Consider the following 12,823-nt stretch of genomic DNA (forward strand, 5'->3'; position numbering starts at 1 on the left):
CCACAGCTGACTGTGCTGCGGAGCCTCGTGAAGCCACAGCCCGCTCCTGGGGAAGCCCACCCGGACCTCATCCACCCCACCAGGCCAGTGCCTCCCGCTTGGCTGCTCTCCTCTGACCCTCTCCTCCCTTTGCCTGCCCTGCAGTGACCCCTGCCTGGCCACCTGAGTCTTGCCTCAGTCCTTCTGGCCCTGGGACTGACCCCACATCACTCTTTCCAGCCCTCTGGGTCTTATTCCCCAAGCCACAGTCATGAAGCCCACCTCAGGGCCAGAGGTGGCCCCACGGCCGGCCTCTGACATTCGAGCGTTCGCCAGCAGCTGCACGCTGCACGGCCTGGGCCATGTCTTTGGCCCGGGGGGTCTAACCCTACGCCGGGCACTGTGGGCTGCGGCCGTGCTCCTGTCGCTGGCTGCCTTCCTCTACCAGGTGGCTGAGAGGGTGCGCTACTATGGGGAATACCACCACGAGACAGCTCTGGATGAGCGGGAGAGCCACCAGCTCACCTTCCCGGCCATCACCCTGTGCAACATCAACCCGCTGCGCCGCTCGCGCCTCACACCCAACGACCTGCACTGGGCCGGGCCCGCACTGCTGGGCCTGGACCCTGCTGAGCACGCTGCCTTCCTGCGTGCCCTCGGCCGGCCCCCTGCCCCACCCGGCTTCATGCCTAGTCCCACCTTCGACATGGCACAGCTCTACGCTCGGGCTGGGCACTCCCTGGATGACATGCTGCTGGACTGCCGCTACCGTGGCCAGCCCTGCGGGCCAGAGAACTTCACTGCGGTGAGCTTCCAGCCCTGCTCAGGTGCCTCCTAAAGTCAGACCCTAAGTATGCTCTGCCCAGGGATCCCTTCCCTTCCGGCTAGGCCAAGTTCTCCCTACCCTACCAATGCCTTTCTGTTCAGCCCTGGAAGCTGTCTTCCTTGGGACCGTCCCTGTCACCCAGCAGACTGCAATGTACAAGGCCAGGCCTCCCAGCATCAGGCACTGGTCCAAGCTGGCTCTGGGCCCAAGCTCTGGCCTGTGAAGACCCTGCTCCTGGAGAGGGCTCTCTAGAGGAACTGTTCTGGGAAAGACCCCTCTCTCTGCCAGGGGCAAAGAGGACAACTGGGACACACTTCCTTTTAGTGCAACCTTCAGCCAAAGAACCACTTGCCCTGCAGGCTGTGCCCTGGGTTGTGTGTGTGTGGGAGCCTAGGGGTGGAGGAGGGGCTGGAGTGATGGGAGCCCATGAGGGTCCAACTTTGTGTGCCTTTATGAGTATGGGACTAGGGGGACTGAAATGTAGGCTTCAGTGTTCAAAGAGACCAAAGAGAGAAAAGGGACAGGAAAGGCTCCCAGTCCATGGGTTTGCATGGTGTCTCACCCCCTGGTGCAACCTGGCCACCTGTGTGCCCACCAGCAGATCTTCACCCGCATGGGTCAGTGTTACACCTTTAATTCCGGTGCTGACGGAGCCGAGCTTCTCACCACTTCCAAGGGAGGGGCGGGCAACGGGCTGGAGGTCATGCTGGACGTGCAGCAGGATGAGTATCTGCCCGTGTGGAGGGACAGGGGTAGGGGCTCATGCATGAAGGGGAGTGCACAGAGGGGAGCGGGGCTCTGGGAAGGACATGAGGGAGGAGGTGCCCGGGAAGGGCACCTGAAGCATGTTCCTTTCCTGTGAGAAGGGGGCAGGAGTGGTTTGCGCAGGCCTGGGGAGAGGGGCTGTCTTGCCTGCTTGGGGCCTTTGGCCTCACGGGTGATTCCCCGCAGAGGAGACTCCGTTTGAGGTGGGTATACGAGTGCAGATCCATAGCCAGGAAGAGCCGCCCATCATCGACCAGCTGGGCTTTGGGGCAGCCCCCGGCTACCAGACCTTTGTGTCCTGCCAGCAGCAGCAAGTATCCTCACCTGTCCCTCCAGCACCTCCCAAGGATCCAACCCAACCCCCTCCCTTCAGCTCCACACCCTAGGGCCTCCGCCCCACAGGAAACCTCTCACAGTTCTACCTGGGTTCTTCTTCCAGACCCTTCCTTAACCCTGTCCCTCCACAGCTGAGCTTTCTGCCACCACCCTGGGGCGACTGCAGCTCCGTGTCTCCAGATCTCGACTTAGAGCTGGAGCCTTCTGGTCCCCTGGGTTCACCTAATCCTAGCCCAGGTCCCAGCCCTCCCTATAGCCTAATGGGTTGTCGCCTGGCCTGTGAGACTCGCTACGTGGCTCGGAAGTGTGGCTGTCGAATGATGCATATGCCTGGTAAGGGGCTGGGGCGGGGTCCGTACCTCTGGGGGGTCAGTGAGCCCTTGGGCAGCTCCTGAAGCTCTGTCTCCTCTCCGGCCCTCTTCCCCAGGCAGCGCGCCTGTGTGCAGCCCCCAGCAGTACAAGGACTGTACCAACCCGGCCCTGGGTAAGGGCACCCCTCCCTCGCCTCCAAGTCCCACCCTGCGCGGCCCTGACCTGGCTCGTCTCGCCGCCAGACGCCATGCTGCGGAAGGACGCGTGCGCTTGCCCCAGCCCGTGCGCCAGCACGCGCTACGCCAAGGAGCTCTCCATGGTGCGGATCCCGAGCCGTGCCGCCGCCCGCTACCTGGCCCGAAAGCACAACCGCAGCGAGGCGTACATCGAGTGAGCAGGGGCGCTGCGGGCGGAGGCAGGCTGGAGCGCGGTGCGCACCCCGGGCTCACACTGGTCTCCACACTCAGAAGGGGTTTTGGGACTTTGGACAAGATGCCCACCCCTGTCTCTTTTGAAAACCGGGGTGGTAACGCCCCCGTCCCAGGGTCCTTGAAAGGTGGCGGCGGTTTGAGAACCTGCATCTGTCTCCTCCCAGCAGCTGGCCCAGCAGGCGGTCAGTGAGCATTCCTGGCCTTCCTTTCCTCTAGAGAGAACATGCTGGTGCTGGACATCTTCTTCGAGGCCCTAAATTACGAGATGGTGGAGCAGAAAAAGGCCTATGAGGTGTCGGAGCTTCTTGGTGTGTGCGCATGCAGGCTGCCAGCCGAGTCTGGGGAGGTGTGGGCAGCAGGTGCTGTGAGGCGACCACCACCCTATCTCCGCAGGTGACATTGGGGGCCAGATGGGGCTGTTCATCGGGGCCAGCCTGCTCACCATCCTTGAGATCCTAGACTACCTCTGTGAGGTGCGCCAGGGCCCCAGTGGGGGCAGGGGGTACATAGGCCACAGGAAAGAGGTGCAATGGCCACTTCCCCTCCTACTTGCCCCCAGGTGTTCCGAGACCGGGTCCTGGGATATTTCTGGAACCGCAGGCGCTCCCAGAGGCACTCCAGCACCAATCTGGTAGCAACTCCTTCTTCCACTCACCTCCACCCCCGTGCTGCTCCCAATGCGGGTGCTCAGCCCTTTCTTTGCCCCTTTTTCTGACAGCCTAGAACCATCCCTCTCCAGCTGAGACGCTGTCCGGCTGGAAGGGGTGTGCAGTGAACTTGGCTGGTGGCTGGGAGGGGTGTGCAGTGAACTTGGCTGGTGGCTGGGAGGGAGGACGCCCTCCTGCCCCTGAGCCTCTCCTCCTCCCACAGCTGCAGGAAGGGCTAGAAGGCCCTCGAACCCATGTTCCCCACCTCAGCCTGGGCCCCAGGTAACTAGAAATGGCCCCTGAGGTCAAGGGAGGAGGGGCAGGCCCAGTCCAGGAGGGAAAGGGTGTGAGCAGAACAACATTGTGAAGGCCTGCCCCACTGGTCTGTCTCTCACCAGGCCTCCCACCCATCCCTGTGCCGTCACCAAAACCATTTCTGCCTCCCACCGCACCTGCTACCTGGTCACACGGCTCTAGACTGGCGTCTCTGTCCTCAGGGCCCTGACATGCCTAGCTTGCACATGTGCTTGCCATCTGTATTCTAAATAAAGTGCTAATACTCTCATCTCAGTGTTCCTCTGACCAGGCAGACTCGTCAGGCCAAAGCCAGCCCTGCTCGGCCAGCCTGCTCCAGCCCATCACGGTATCTGGGAAGTGGGGTTGGGCCACAGTTAACCACCATAGACCTCTCTGGGAGAGGAGACACAGTAACAGGGGATCAGCCACTGGCCCCTCAGTGTGACTGTGTCTGTCAGACTAACATCTCAGAGAACAGAGGACAGGCATCCTCACAGCACAGGTGGGAAGGGCATAAGGGTCAAACTGGACAGTCCCATTGAATTCAGACTGGGCGATAAGGCGACAGCTGGAGAAAGGCTCAGAAAGAAATGGGCAAGAGGCAAGGAGCAGAGGGGCTGTTCCAGTTCCAAGAACACAAGCTGTCATCCTACCTTGGAAGATCCAGACTCCTTCCCGCATGTAGGACCAAAAGCCCACAGCAGTCGTCTCCACAGGCAGAGCTGTTGCGTCCCCAACCTCCCCACTCTGGTACAAAGGCCCTAGCTTGAGACAGGTGGGGTTGCCCTCCCAGGAGGGACACACCCAGGCCCTGCTCCCTTTCTTTACATCCCAGATGTTGGAAAAGGGGCAAATAAAGGAGCAAAGGAGGGGAGGCCCTGATATAACCACAGAGCCTGCAGGCCTGGGTATGGGTGGGGACGCAAATGGGAGGGTCATGAGGGTACACACGGGATATGGAGACCACAGGAAAAGCACAGCCTCTTTCTCCCCATTCTGGTGGAAGCCCATCCTCACTCTCAGACACTGGCCACAGAGCCCCTCAGCAAGGCTCAGGCCCCGCTGGTGGTGGGAGCAGGGTGCCCGTATGAGCACAGACACACACGTGGGGCCAGCCCTGCCCCAGCCCACGGGTGTGACAGTAGTTTCCAGCCCCATCTCAGACCACTTAGAGGAGAGGATCAAGGAATGGATGATTCGGTTGTTTGTGAGCTGGGAGCAGAGTTGGGGAGACCCCCCCAGCTAAGCCCACCTCCCCTTCAAAGTCAACCATATCAGCCAGACTATGGGAAAGGAGCTGATTTATGAAATTAAATAAAGTCCATGGAGGGAGTGAAGAATCCAGGCAGGGCGCCTCCACCCTTGCTAGGCCCAGCACAGCTGGAGCCCTAGTGCTTCATGAACCCTCGCCTCCCTCCCCTCCCCAGAGGGGCTTAAATAGGCCAGGCCCCAGCCTGGCACCAGGGGTCCTGGAGCCTAGGGCGGACAGAAGTCAGAGAAGTAGGGATGTTGCAGGGCTTCTTCTGCTGAGATGCGCTGGACAGGGTTACACTTGAGGAGGTTCTGAAAAGAGGGAAGGATGGCGGGGGTCAGCTCCCAGAGCCTGCCCACCCTCAGCCCGCCAATGAGCGCGCTGACCCATCCTACCCCTGACTCCTGCCTCTCACCTGCAGCAGGTCCCTCCCTGTGGCGTTGAGCTTTGGCACGACGTTCACCAGGGATGTGGTGGCCGGGTACATCGGGTAGGGCTGTGGAGGGGCAGGGAGAGTCAGGCCCAGGAGCCTGGGGCCTGAGGGGATTGGAGGTTGCCACCCCTCCCCCCCACGGCCTCACACCTTATAGTCCGGCAGCTTGGTCATGGCGGGCCACTGCTCCTCAGTGGGCGTCCCCAGCAGCGTGTCCACGTGGTCAAGGATCACTCAGCTGGACAGGGGTGTCTGCCTCTTTGGGGGCAGCAGGAGCGGCCGCTTCTCCCTGAGAGGGCTCCTCACACTCACCCTCACTCTGCCCAGCCCAGGACTGGAGCAGGCCCCTCACAATCAGCCCCCCTGCACAAAGTTTACAAGGGGCCAGGCACTTTACAAACGCTAACTAATTTAACCTAAATCCTGAAGTCTGTACCCTTGCCCTACTCCCACAAAAAGCCGCTGGCCCTCAGGATTCAGCTCTCATCTGGAAGCGTATCCTCTTGGCTTCTTCCTGCAGATGACTCCTAGCCTCCTGCTGCCTGGGTAGGTCTGCATGGGACAATCTGGTGGTTCCACCACCTGCTCCCCACCCTCACACACGGGAAAAGCCTGGCACCCAGCATCTTGGCCCCGCCCCTCAGCCCCTGTACTCTGAGCTCCTGGGCTGAGTCCACTTCCAGAGGCTCAAAGCGAAGGGCACTGGCAGGATATCTGAAGATCCTCTTCAGCTGGTCATCTACATCGTTGCCAGGGAAGAGGGGCCGCCCAGCATTGGCCAGCTCTGGGAATGGGGGAGGGGGAGAACAGGTGACACATGAAGAAGCCCTCACTCCACTGGCACCCTCTGCACCTTCTCCCCATCCCCAAGCGTCCCATTCCCTTCCCCAGAAAAGACCCTCCAGACCTTATCTGTCAACCTAAATTGGAAAGAAAGTACCTCGGCAGACCCCCTAGCATGTCACCTGCAAAGATGCAGCCGGCTGACCACATGTCGATGGATGTGGAGTACAGCTTGGCCCCAAAGAGGACATCTGGTGGGCGGTACCACAGCGTGACCACCTGGAGAAGACACCACCCACAGGGACCCCCACTTAGAGGGCTGGGGAGGAAGCTCCAGGAGGAGACGGCTCAGAGAGGAGAGAAAAGGTATGTTTGGGTCCTGGCGTTGGGGCTGAGAGGTGCTCACTGGGGATCCCCTCCCCACCCTATGGCTGCAGCTCACCTCAGCTGAGTAACAGCGAACGGGAATCCCAAAGGCTCGAGCCAACCCAAAATCAGCCAATTTCAGCTCCCCATTCTGAGGGGAGATGAGAAGAGGATATAGAGAAGACTTTTTGGATAGTCTCAGGACAGGCTCCCTCCCTTTAGGCCCTACCCCCACCAGCCTCCCACCTTGTCCCCTGAGAAATACCCTATTTATGAGCAGGTTCTGGGGCTTCAGGTCTCTGTGCAGCACATTGCGGCTGTGACAGAATCCCAGGCCTTTTAGCAGCTGGAAAAGGAATGACTGGGGAGGAGGAGAGTCACATCCTGGTAGGAAGCTTTGTCCAGCAATGGATCGAGTGCCCATCCCCACCCCCGCTGCTTTGCCTCTAATCTACCCTACACTTCCTTGCCTATCTAATCCCCACACTTACTCACCCACTCACGACATCATTCATTCATCAATGAGGACCTACTTTGGACCGTGCAGGGTATTAGGAGCACAAGAGCGAAACAAGCTGGCCCTGGTCCCTACCTTTACGTTACTTACAGCCAAGTGGGCCCTCCCACTTGCCACCACATGGACCTCTCCCCTACCTGGGTCACCTGAACACAAACATTTTAACCATCAATAGGTATCTTGTGCTCTATGATTCAGCACTTGGTTCCCCTAGAACCAGGGAGAAGGCAATTGGTCTTGGGCCTACAACAGTGCCTGGCACACAGCAAAGCATTCAATAAATATTTGTTGACTGAATGAATGTATCTCTTTGAGCCTTGGTTTTCTCATCCCTCAAGTGTAAATAATAATCAGATTGCTACTCTGTGGGCCCAGTGAGGCCATGTGAAAATGCTGGCTAAGCCTGGAGGCTCGGAGAGCAGGAACAGCGGGTTCTCATCTTTTCCATCCTGGAGGGTCCCTGCTTAGGCCCAGAACTGGTGCTCAAAGAGCACTTACACTGAAGATTGACTCCAGCCCCAGCCTCAGTGAGTGCCCAGGACCCCACCCCCCTCACCTTCACAATTTCAGGGTCCAAGTCACCATTGCAGCTATCGAAATACTTCTTCAAGTCCTAAAAAAAGGATGAGGTGGGGAAGTAGGGCAGAATCTCAGCCTCAGTCTGTGCCCTTATACCAACCCCTCCAAGCTACTGTCCCCCAGATCCCCACTTCACCTGGTCACAGAACTCAAAAACCAAAGTCAGCTTCTTGTCACTATGCAGGACGTCATGGAGCCTGGGGAGAAGGAAGGGCCCAGCTAGGCAGATGCATTAGGTTAGGCCTAATATCCCAATATCAGCCCAGTCCAGCTCTGAAACCCCACCCTCCTCCAATAGCCACACAGGCAAGAGAAAAACCTTGCCTGTTTACACACCTGACAATATTCTTGTGCTTCAGCTCTTTGAGTAGGCAGATTTCCCGAAGGGCGGAACTCGGCACTCCCTGTATATGGGAGGGAGCCAGGGCAGTCAGTCAGATCCCACCCAGCCTAAGCCCTCACCCTCCTCTCTGGCCCTGGTGCTTCAGTCCTACCTCATCATCGTCATCCAGCCTCACCCGTTTCAGAGCCACGATCTCATGAGTCTCCCGGTTTTTGGCCTTGAACACTGTTCCATAGGTACCTAGGAGAAGGAGGTCAGGTGTGCAAGAAGGTTTGGGGCACCCTTCTCCACCTAAGAAATCCCTCCCAGGAGGGGAGGCAACATCTGAATGTGTTATTTCTGATGCCCAGAGGAGTGAGGGAAGGGGTTCAGGGTTCAGGCTGAAGGCTGGATGTGGAAGAGGTTTGTGAGTGAGGATGTGGCAGGTGGGGAGGGGCAGAAAAGGTGCCTGCAGAGGCTCAAGGGTTTCTGCAGGAGGGAGAGTCTGTGACTGTCAAGGGTAAGGCTGTCTATAACAAAGGCAGTACTTTGGGAGGGTCTGGAAATAGTGAGAAGGGGTCTGGGAGAGGAATGAGGGTCTTCCTAGTGTTGAGCTTGGGGGATGGAGGTGTGCAGTGAGAACTGGGGTTGGGGTGAGGTTCTGCCAGTGGTGCCAGGGGTGCGAAATGCAGGAAGTGATGAGGTTGAGAGGTCGGGTCTGGGGAGTGCTCAGGTTGGGAATGGGGGCCTGCAGGAAATGCTAACGTTGAAAGGATTGGTGTCTGCACGGTGTGTTGAGGTCAGGGGGCCAGGGCTGCAGCGAGTGTTGAAGTCCGGGTCGAGTCTATGGGTATTGCTGACGGTAGAGAAGCCAGGGCTGCAAGGAATGCAGAGAGGTCTGCAGAAGAATATCTTGCATGAACATCTCGTGGTCCCATTACCTTCCCCAATCTTCTCCAGCTTCTCGTATTTCTGCATCACAGCGGCCGCAGGGACCCCTGCGGGCCCTCGCCTCTAAGACTCCGGCCCCGGCGTTGCAGAGGAGGCGGCACCCCAGCCTCAGGCCCTGCCTCGCCCTCCTGCCTGCGCATGGGCTTCTGGGGCTTGTAGTCCTAGGACAGTCAGATCTCCCTGTAATGCTTGGGCCCGCGGAACCAAGAAGACTACAGCCCCCAGCAGGCTGCGCTCAGACTCTCTGCAGCGCTCGACTCCCGGGACTCGGTCCGACCGCGGGGAAAACCTCGGACTTCAAGTCCCAGAAAGCGTCGCATATCCGCTTTCCGGGCGTCCCCGCCGCATCACCCCGGTCCCAGGGTGCCCCGCTGTTGTTATTGCTTTTCTGTGGTCACAGCCTCTTTTGGAAAGTGCCACTCAGGGACTGCACGTTCCAGAATGCAGCGGGGGTGGGGGTTGGCACCTCTGTTTCGGCTTTGGAGCTTGGCCTAGATCCGGGACCCAAGTGGCTTGGCCCTGACCTGGCTGAAGAGACAAATGCTATTTGGTTCCCAACAACCGCCTGACGGTCTCAGCACTGTGTTCACCTTTTCCCTGGCCCTTCGTGGTCCCAGGATGATCTGGGGAGTGGCTCAGAGTGGTGCCTTGCTGATGATGACTTCACAGGGACCAGCTGATTACTGGGCTGGGAAGGAGAGGCAGGTGTGCCCCACTTTAGACTGGAGCTGAGCAGAGAGAAGAACGATTTAACATTCGCCAGAGACCCCTCTCTTCTCCGGCTCTTATTTATCCGAGCTCACCCGACTCCAGCCGCTGCGTCCTGACGTCGGGGGCTGGGTGGGGTGGGTAGCCAGTATCTCTAGAGTTAGGCCAAGCGCGGCGGACAAGGGCCAGTTGTGTGTTACCGCGCAACAGACAGGCAGGCAAACAGGTGGTGCGCTTGCAGCAGCCTGCCCTCATCCATTAAGTAGTTGATTATAGATTTTCTTACGCTGCTCTCTAATTGTCTCATGATTGCATTCTTGAGGGCTGTGAACTGTGTGAAAGGGCCTCAAACAGTATCCTTCAGCGCTGGAGCCCGAGTAGGTGCTGAACATTTATTAAGTTAACTCATGTATTTCCGGCATACACATTGCTGTGCTGCACTCGGTGGCCAACTAAAGAAAAGAAGGAAAGCTTACTCGTCAGGAAAGAAAGTAAGTTACACACAACCCACTGCCATCGAGTCAATGCGGACTCATATCGACTCCATAGGGTTTCCAAGGCTATAAATCTCTACGGAAGTGGACTGCCACATCTTTCTCCCGCAGAGCCGTTGGTGGTTTCCAACCGCTAACCTTTTGGTTAGCAATTCATCGCTTTAACCAGTGCGCCACCGGGGCTCCTACGTTACACACAAGGATCTCTAAATGGCAGTAATGACTATGAGTAAGGTTCGAGTACATGTCTAGGTAGTACAGACTAGGAGACCCCCGCCCCCGGGAATCGCTCCGAGGCAGCTCAGCAATGGGGGGAGCCCCGAACAAGGTGCTCTCTCCGGGGTTAGCTCAGGGTAACGGGCATCCAGCCTCCAGCCGCCACTCCCTCTCTCACCACCCTCATCCCCTGGGCAAAGAAAGGGCTCTCTCTTGGAGGCAGTGGGGTTTGTTAGTTTTTGCGGGGGGTGGCAAGAGAGTCTTGACTCCGATAAATTTACCATTCAATTCTTCCGCCCCGAATTTCCTGACCATCCTGTCTCCGTTTTCCTGCCCGCTATCTCGACGGCTACGGGTTTGGTTTGGTTGTTATCCCCAGTGTGAGGCGGGTTCCTTTCCGCCCAGAGCCGCCGCAATCGGGTGGCGAGACAGCAGCCTGCTCAGCCCGGAGCGGGGACCCGTAGCCGAACCCTGAGCGGCGGATTGTGGGCCGGGAGGCCCGCAGAGCAGAGCGGCGCCCTAGCCCAGGCGGCTCTTGGTGCCGAGCAGTGACTGGGAGCGCGCCTCCGCGCCAGCCTCTCCAGGCCCCCACCGGCGGGGCCGCGCACGTGCCCCGGGGGGCGCGCACGCAGGGGGCTGGCCTGCCCGCAGCGCGGGGGAAAGTTGAGTTGCTAGAAGTTGGGAGCGGCGGGGACGCGCCCCGGAGTGGGCACGGGGGCGTTGTCGGGAGCGCGCGAGGGCGCCGGAGAAGGGGGAAAGTCCCTGAGACCCCGGGGGAGCGAAGTCCAGAGCTACCGGGTAAGCGCAGAGGAGCTGGCGGAGGAGGGCCGGGGCCGCGGAGGGAGGAAGGGAGGGGAAAGGAAAGGGGGAACCCGGGACTCAGGGCGGGGAGGGAATGGAAGTGGAGGAAAGGGCGGAGACTGGGGTGCGAGGAGCCAGGTCTTGGGGAAAAGGATGGGGAGCCGAGTGGAGTGCGGGTCAGAAGCGGGGATTCAGAGGTTCGCTGCTTAGAGTTCCCTAAAACAAGGGTGCTGCTCCCCCTACCACCAGAAGGGGCTAGTCGCAGGGAAGCTCCGCCAATCTTCCCGACTCGGGCGGGCTCCAGACGACACCCCTCCCTTGCGACCCCCTATTTTATTCTTCAGGTTCGTCTTAGGCGCCCAGCCTGGGGGTCGCCGGAGGCCTCCGCCGCCGACCTCCGCGTTGGGAGGCGGAGTCGTGTAGGGGGGGTTGGCAGGTCAGGTCAGGACAAGGGGTCAGGCTGAAGAGGGTGCAGCTGGGTGGGGATGGGAAAGACGAGCTCGGAGAGAGTTGAATCTAACTCCTAGGGGGCCGGTTTGTCTGGGCGGGGTATCCGTGCTGGGTGTGGGGGGCGGTGCTGCGTGAAATCCAGGGTCCACTTTATCCTTTTCCTCCCGCCAGCCCCACATTGAAGAGCTGTGGAATGTGCGAATTCACTGGGGCGGGGGTGGTGGTGGTGGTTAATGCCCAAGTGGGGGTCCGGGGTGCTAATCCCTTGGGCCGGGGGAGAGATGCTAATCCTCCGGGCCGGTCGGGGCTGGTCCCGGGAATGTGCCCCCACCCCGGATTATCGGCACCGATGCTCTGGACAGAAGCTGCTTTGTGTTCTCCAGAGGCGGGGTGGGGGGGGTATAGGGGGAGTAAAAGGAGAAAGGGATAGTGGAGGAGTACATCGAGGGCACAGCCTGCAGTGGGGGCGGGGCACCTGCAGGTGCTCAGGACAGACACTCTCCACACCCTTCCCAGACTGGTGCCCAGCCCAGTGCACCTCTCCCCCACACTGGATGTGCCCTGGCTGAAGGCCTACTGAAGGGGGGAGGTGAGGAGAGTGGTCAGCTGAGTCGGAGGCTTGCCAAGAATGTGTCGTCCCAGGCTTCCCACCCTGAGCTGACCCCTACCCCAGACCAATATTGTTTGACCCTACACTGACCTGTGTCGCCCCGATATAGCCCTAAGTCGGGCAACCCAACCCCCAACAACATATTGTATTTCTCCCTCTCGAGAACCTTAGGAGGCCCCTGACCTTCCCCCACTCTGAATGGGTACCCCAGTTTGCACTGATTGGGTTCCCCAACTGCAACTCCTCATCTGCCCCTCCCCCCCACACATACGCACAAGGTGTCCTCCCAGACAACTCTACAGTCACGGTCAGGAGGGTGTCAGCCGTGCCACTCAGATTTTCCTGCCCCAGGCTAGGGGAGGAGAGGGATCCAGACTGCCCCCTCACACCCCGTCTCCCAGGGTTTCTGTGCCCACCCCCTCCTGCCCGTCACGTGCCCCTCCCCCAGTATAAAGCTCTGCCCAACCTGTGCCCTTTGTCTGTCCCTTCCTCCCTCCCACTGAGTGAGTTTAGTTATGCTCCTACCCCTCCCCCTTAGACCCCACTTCTGTCCCCTGCACAGAGCCCGGGGAGAGGGCACGGGGCAGGGTGGTTCTGCCCCCTGAGCCTGGTGCTCCAGGCAGCCCTCTTTCTCCAGTTCCTTGGCTCTCTCCCTCTCCTTTCTGTCTGGGCGGCAGCCCTCCCGTCACCACCTCTCTGCTGCACGAGTGCATGTGTCTCTCTCTCCACCACCCCCAGTGCCCAACCT

The 12,823-nt window shown here is 59.5% G+C and overlaps 2 protein-coding genes across 3 annotated transcripts; one reads left to right on the forward strand and one right to left on the reverse strand.

The window, feature by feature from the left end:
- The first annotated feature begins 250 nt into the window (after positions 1-250).
- ASIC3 (acid sensing ion channel subunit 3) lies at positions 251-3,773 on the forward strand. The gene is made up of 11 exons (XM_004372736.1): positions 251-784; positions 1,407-1,557; positions 1,757-1,884; positions 2,038-2,239; positions 2,334-2,390; positions 2,461-2,608; positions 2,866-2,957; positions 3,043-3,122; positions 3,209-3,280; positions 3,520-3,578; positions 3,695-3,773. Exons 1-11 carry the CDS (start codon positions 251-253, stop codon positions 3,771-3,773), a joined length of 1,602 nt encoding a protein of 533 aa, XP_004372793.1.
- A 1,111-nt stretch (positions 3,774-4,884) lies between these two features.
- On the reverse strand, positions 4,885-8,962 carry CDK5 (cyclin dependent kinase 5). Of its 2 annotated transcripts, none has more exons than XM_023727910.1 (12): positions 8,787-8,962; positions 8,042-8,106; positions 7,860-7,927; positions 7,660-7,720; positions 7,501-7,557; positions 6,693-6,788; positions 6,504-6,578; positions 6,244-6,340; positions 5,993-6,062; positions 5,429-5,489; positions 5,261-5,341; positions 4,885-5,156 (listed from the first exon to the last, which is right to left on the reverse strand). In XM_023727910.1, exons 1-12 carry the CDS (start codon positions 8,821-8,823, stop codon positions 5,070-5,072), a joined length of 855 nt encoding a protein of 284 aa, XP_023583678.1. In that variant the 5' UTR covers positions 8,824-8,962; the 3' UTR covers positions 4,885-5,069. The 2 variants fall into 2 exon arrangements, with proteins under 2 accessions (XP_023583678.1, XP_004372794.1); XM_004372737.2 differs by having other exon boundaries at positions 8,018-8,106.
- Positions 8,963-12,823: the final 3,861 nt, after the last annotated feature.

This window comes from Trichechus manatus, unplaced genomic scaffold (genome assembly GCF_000243295.1).
Source record: "Trichechus manatus latirostris isolate Lorelei unplaced genomic scaffold, TriManLat1.0 scaffold00020, whole genome shotgun sequence".
NCBI classification, from domain to species: Eukaryota; Metazoa; Chordata; class Mammalia; order Sirenia; family Trichechidae; genus Trichechus; species Trichechus manatus.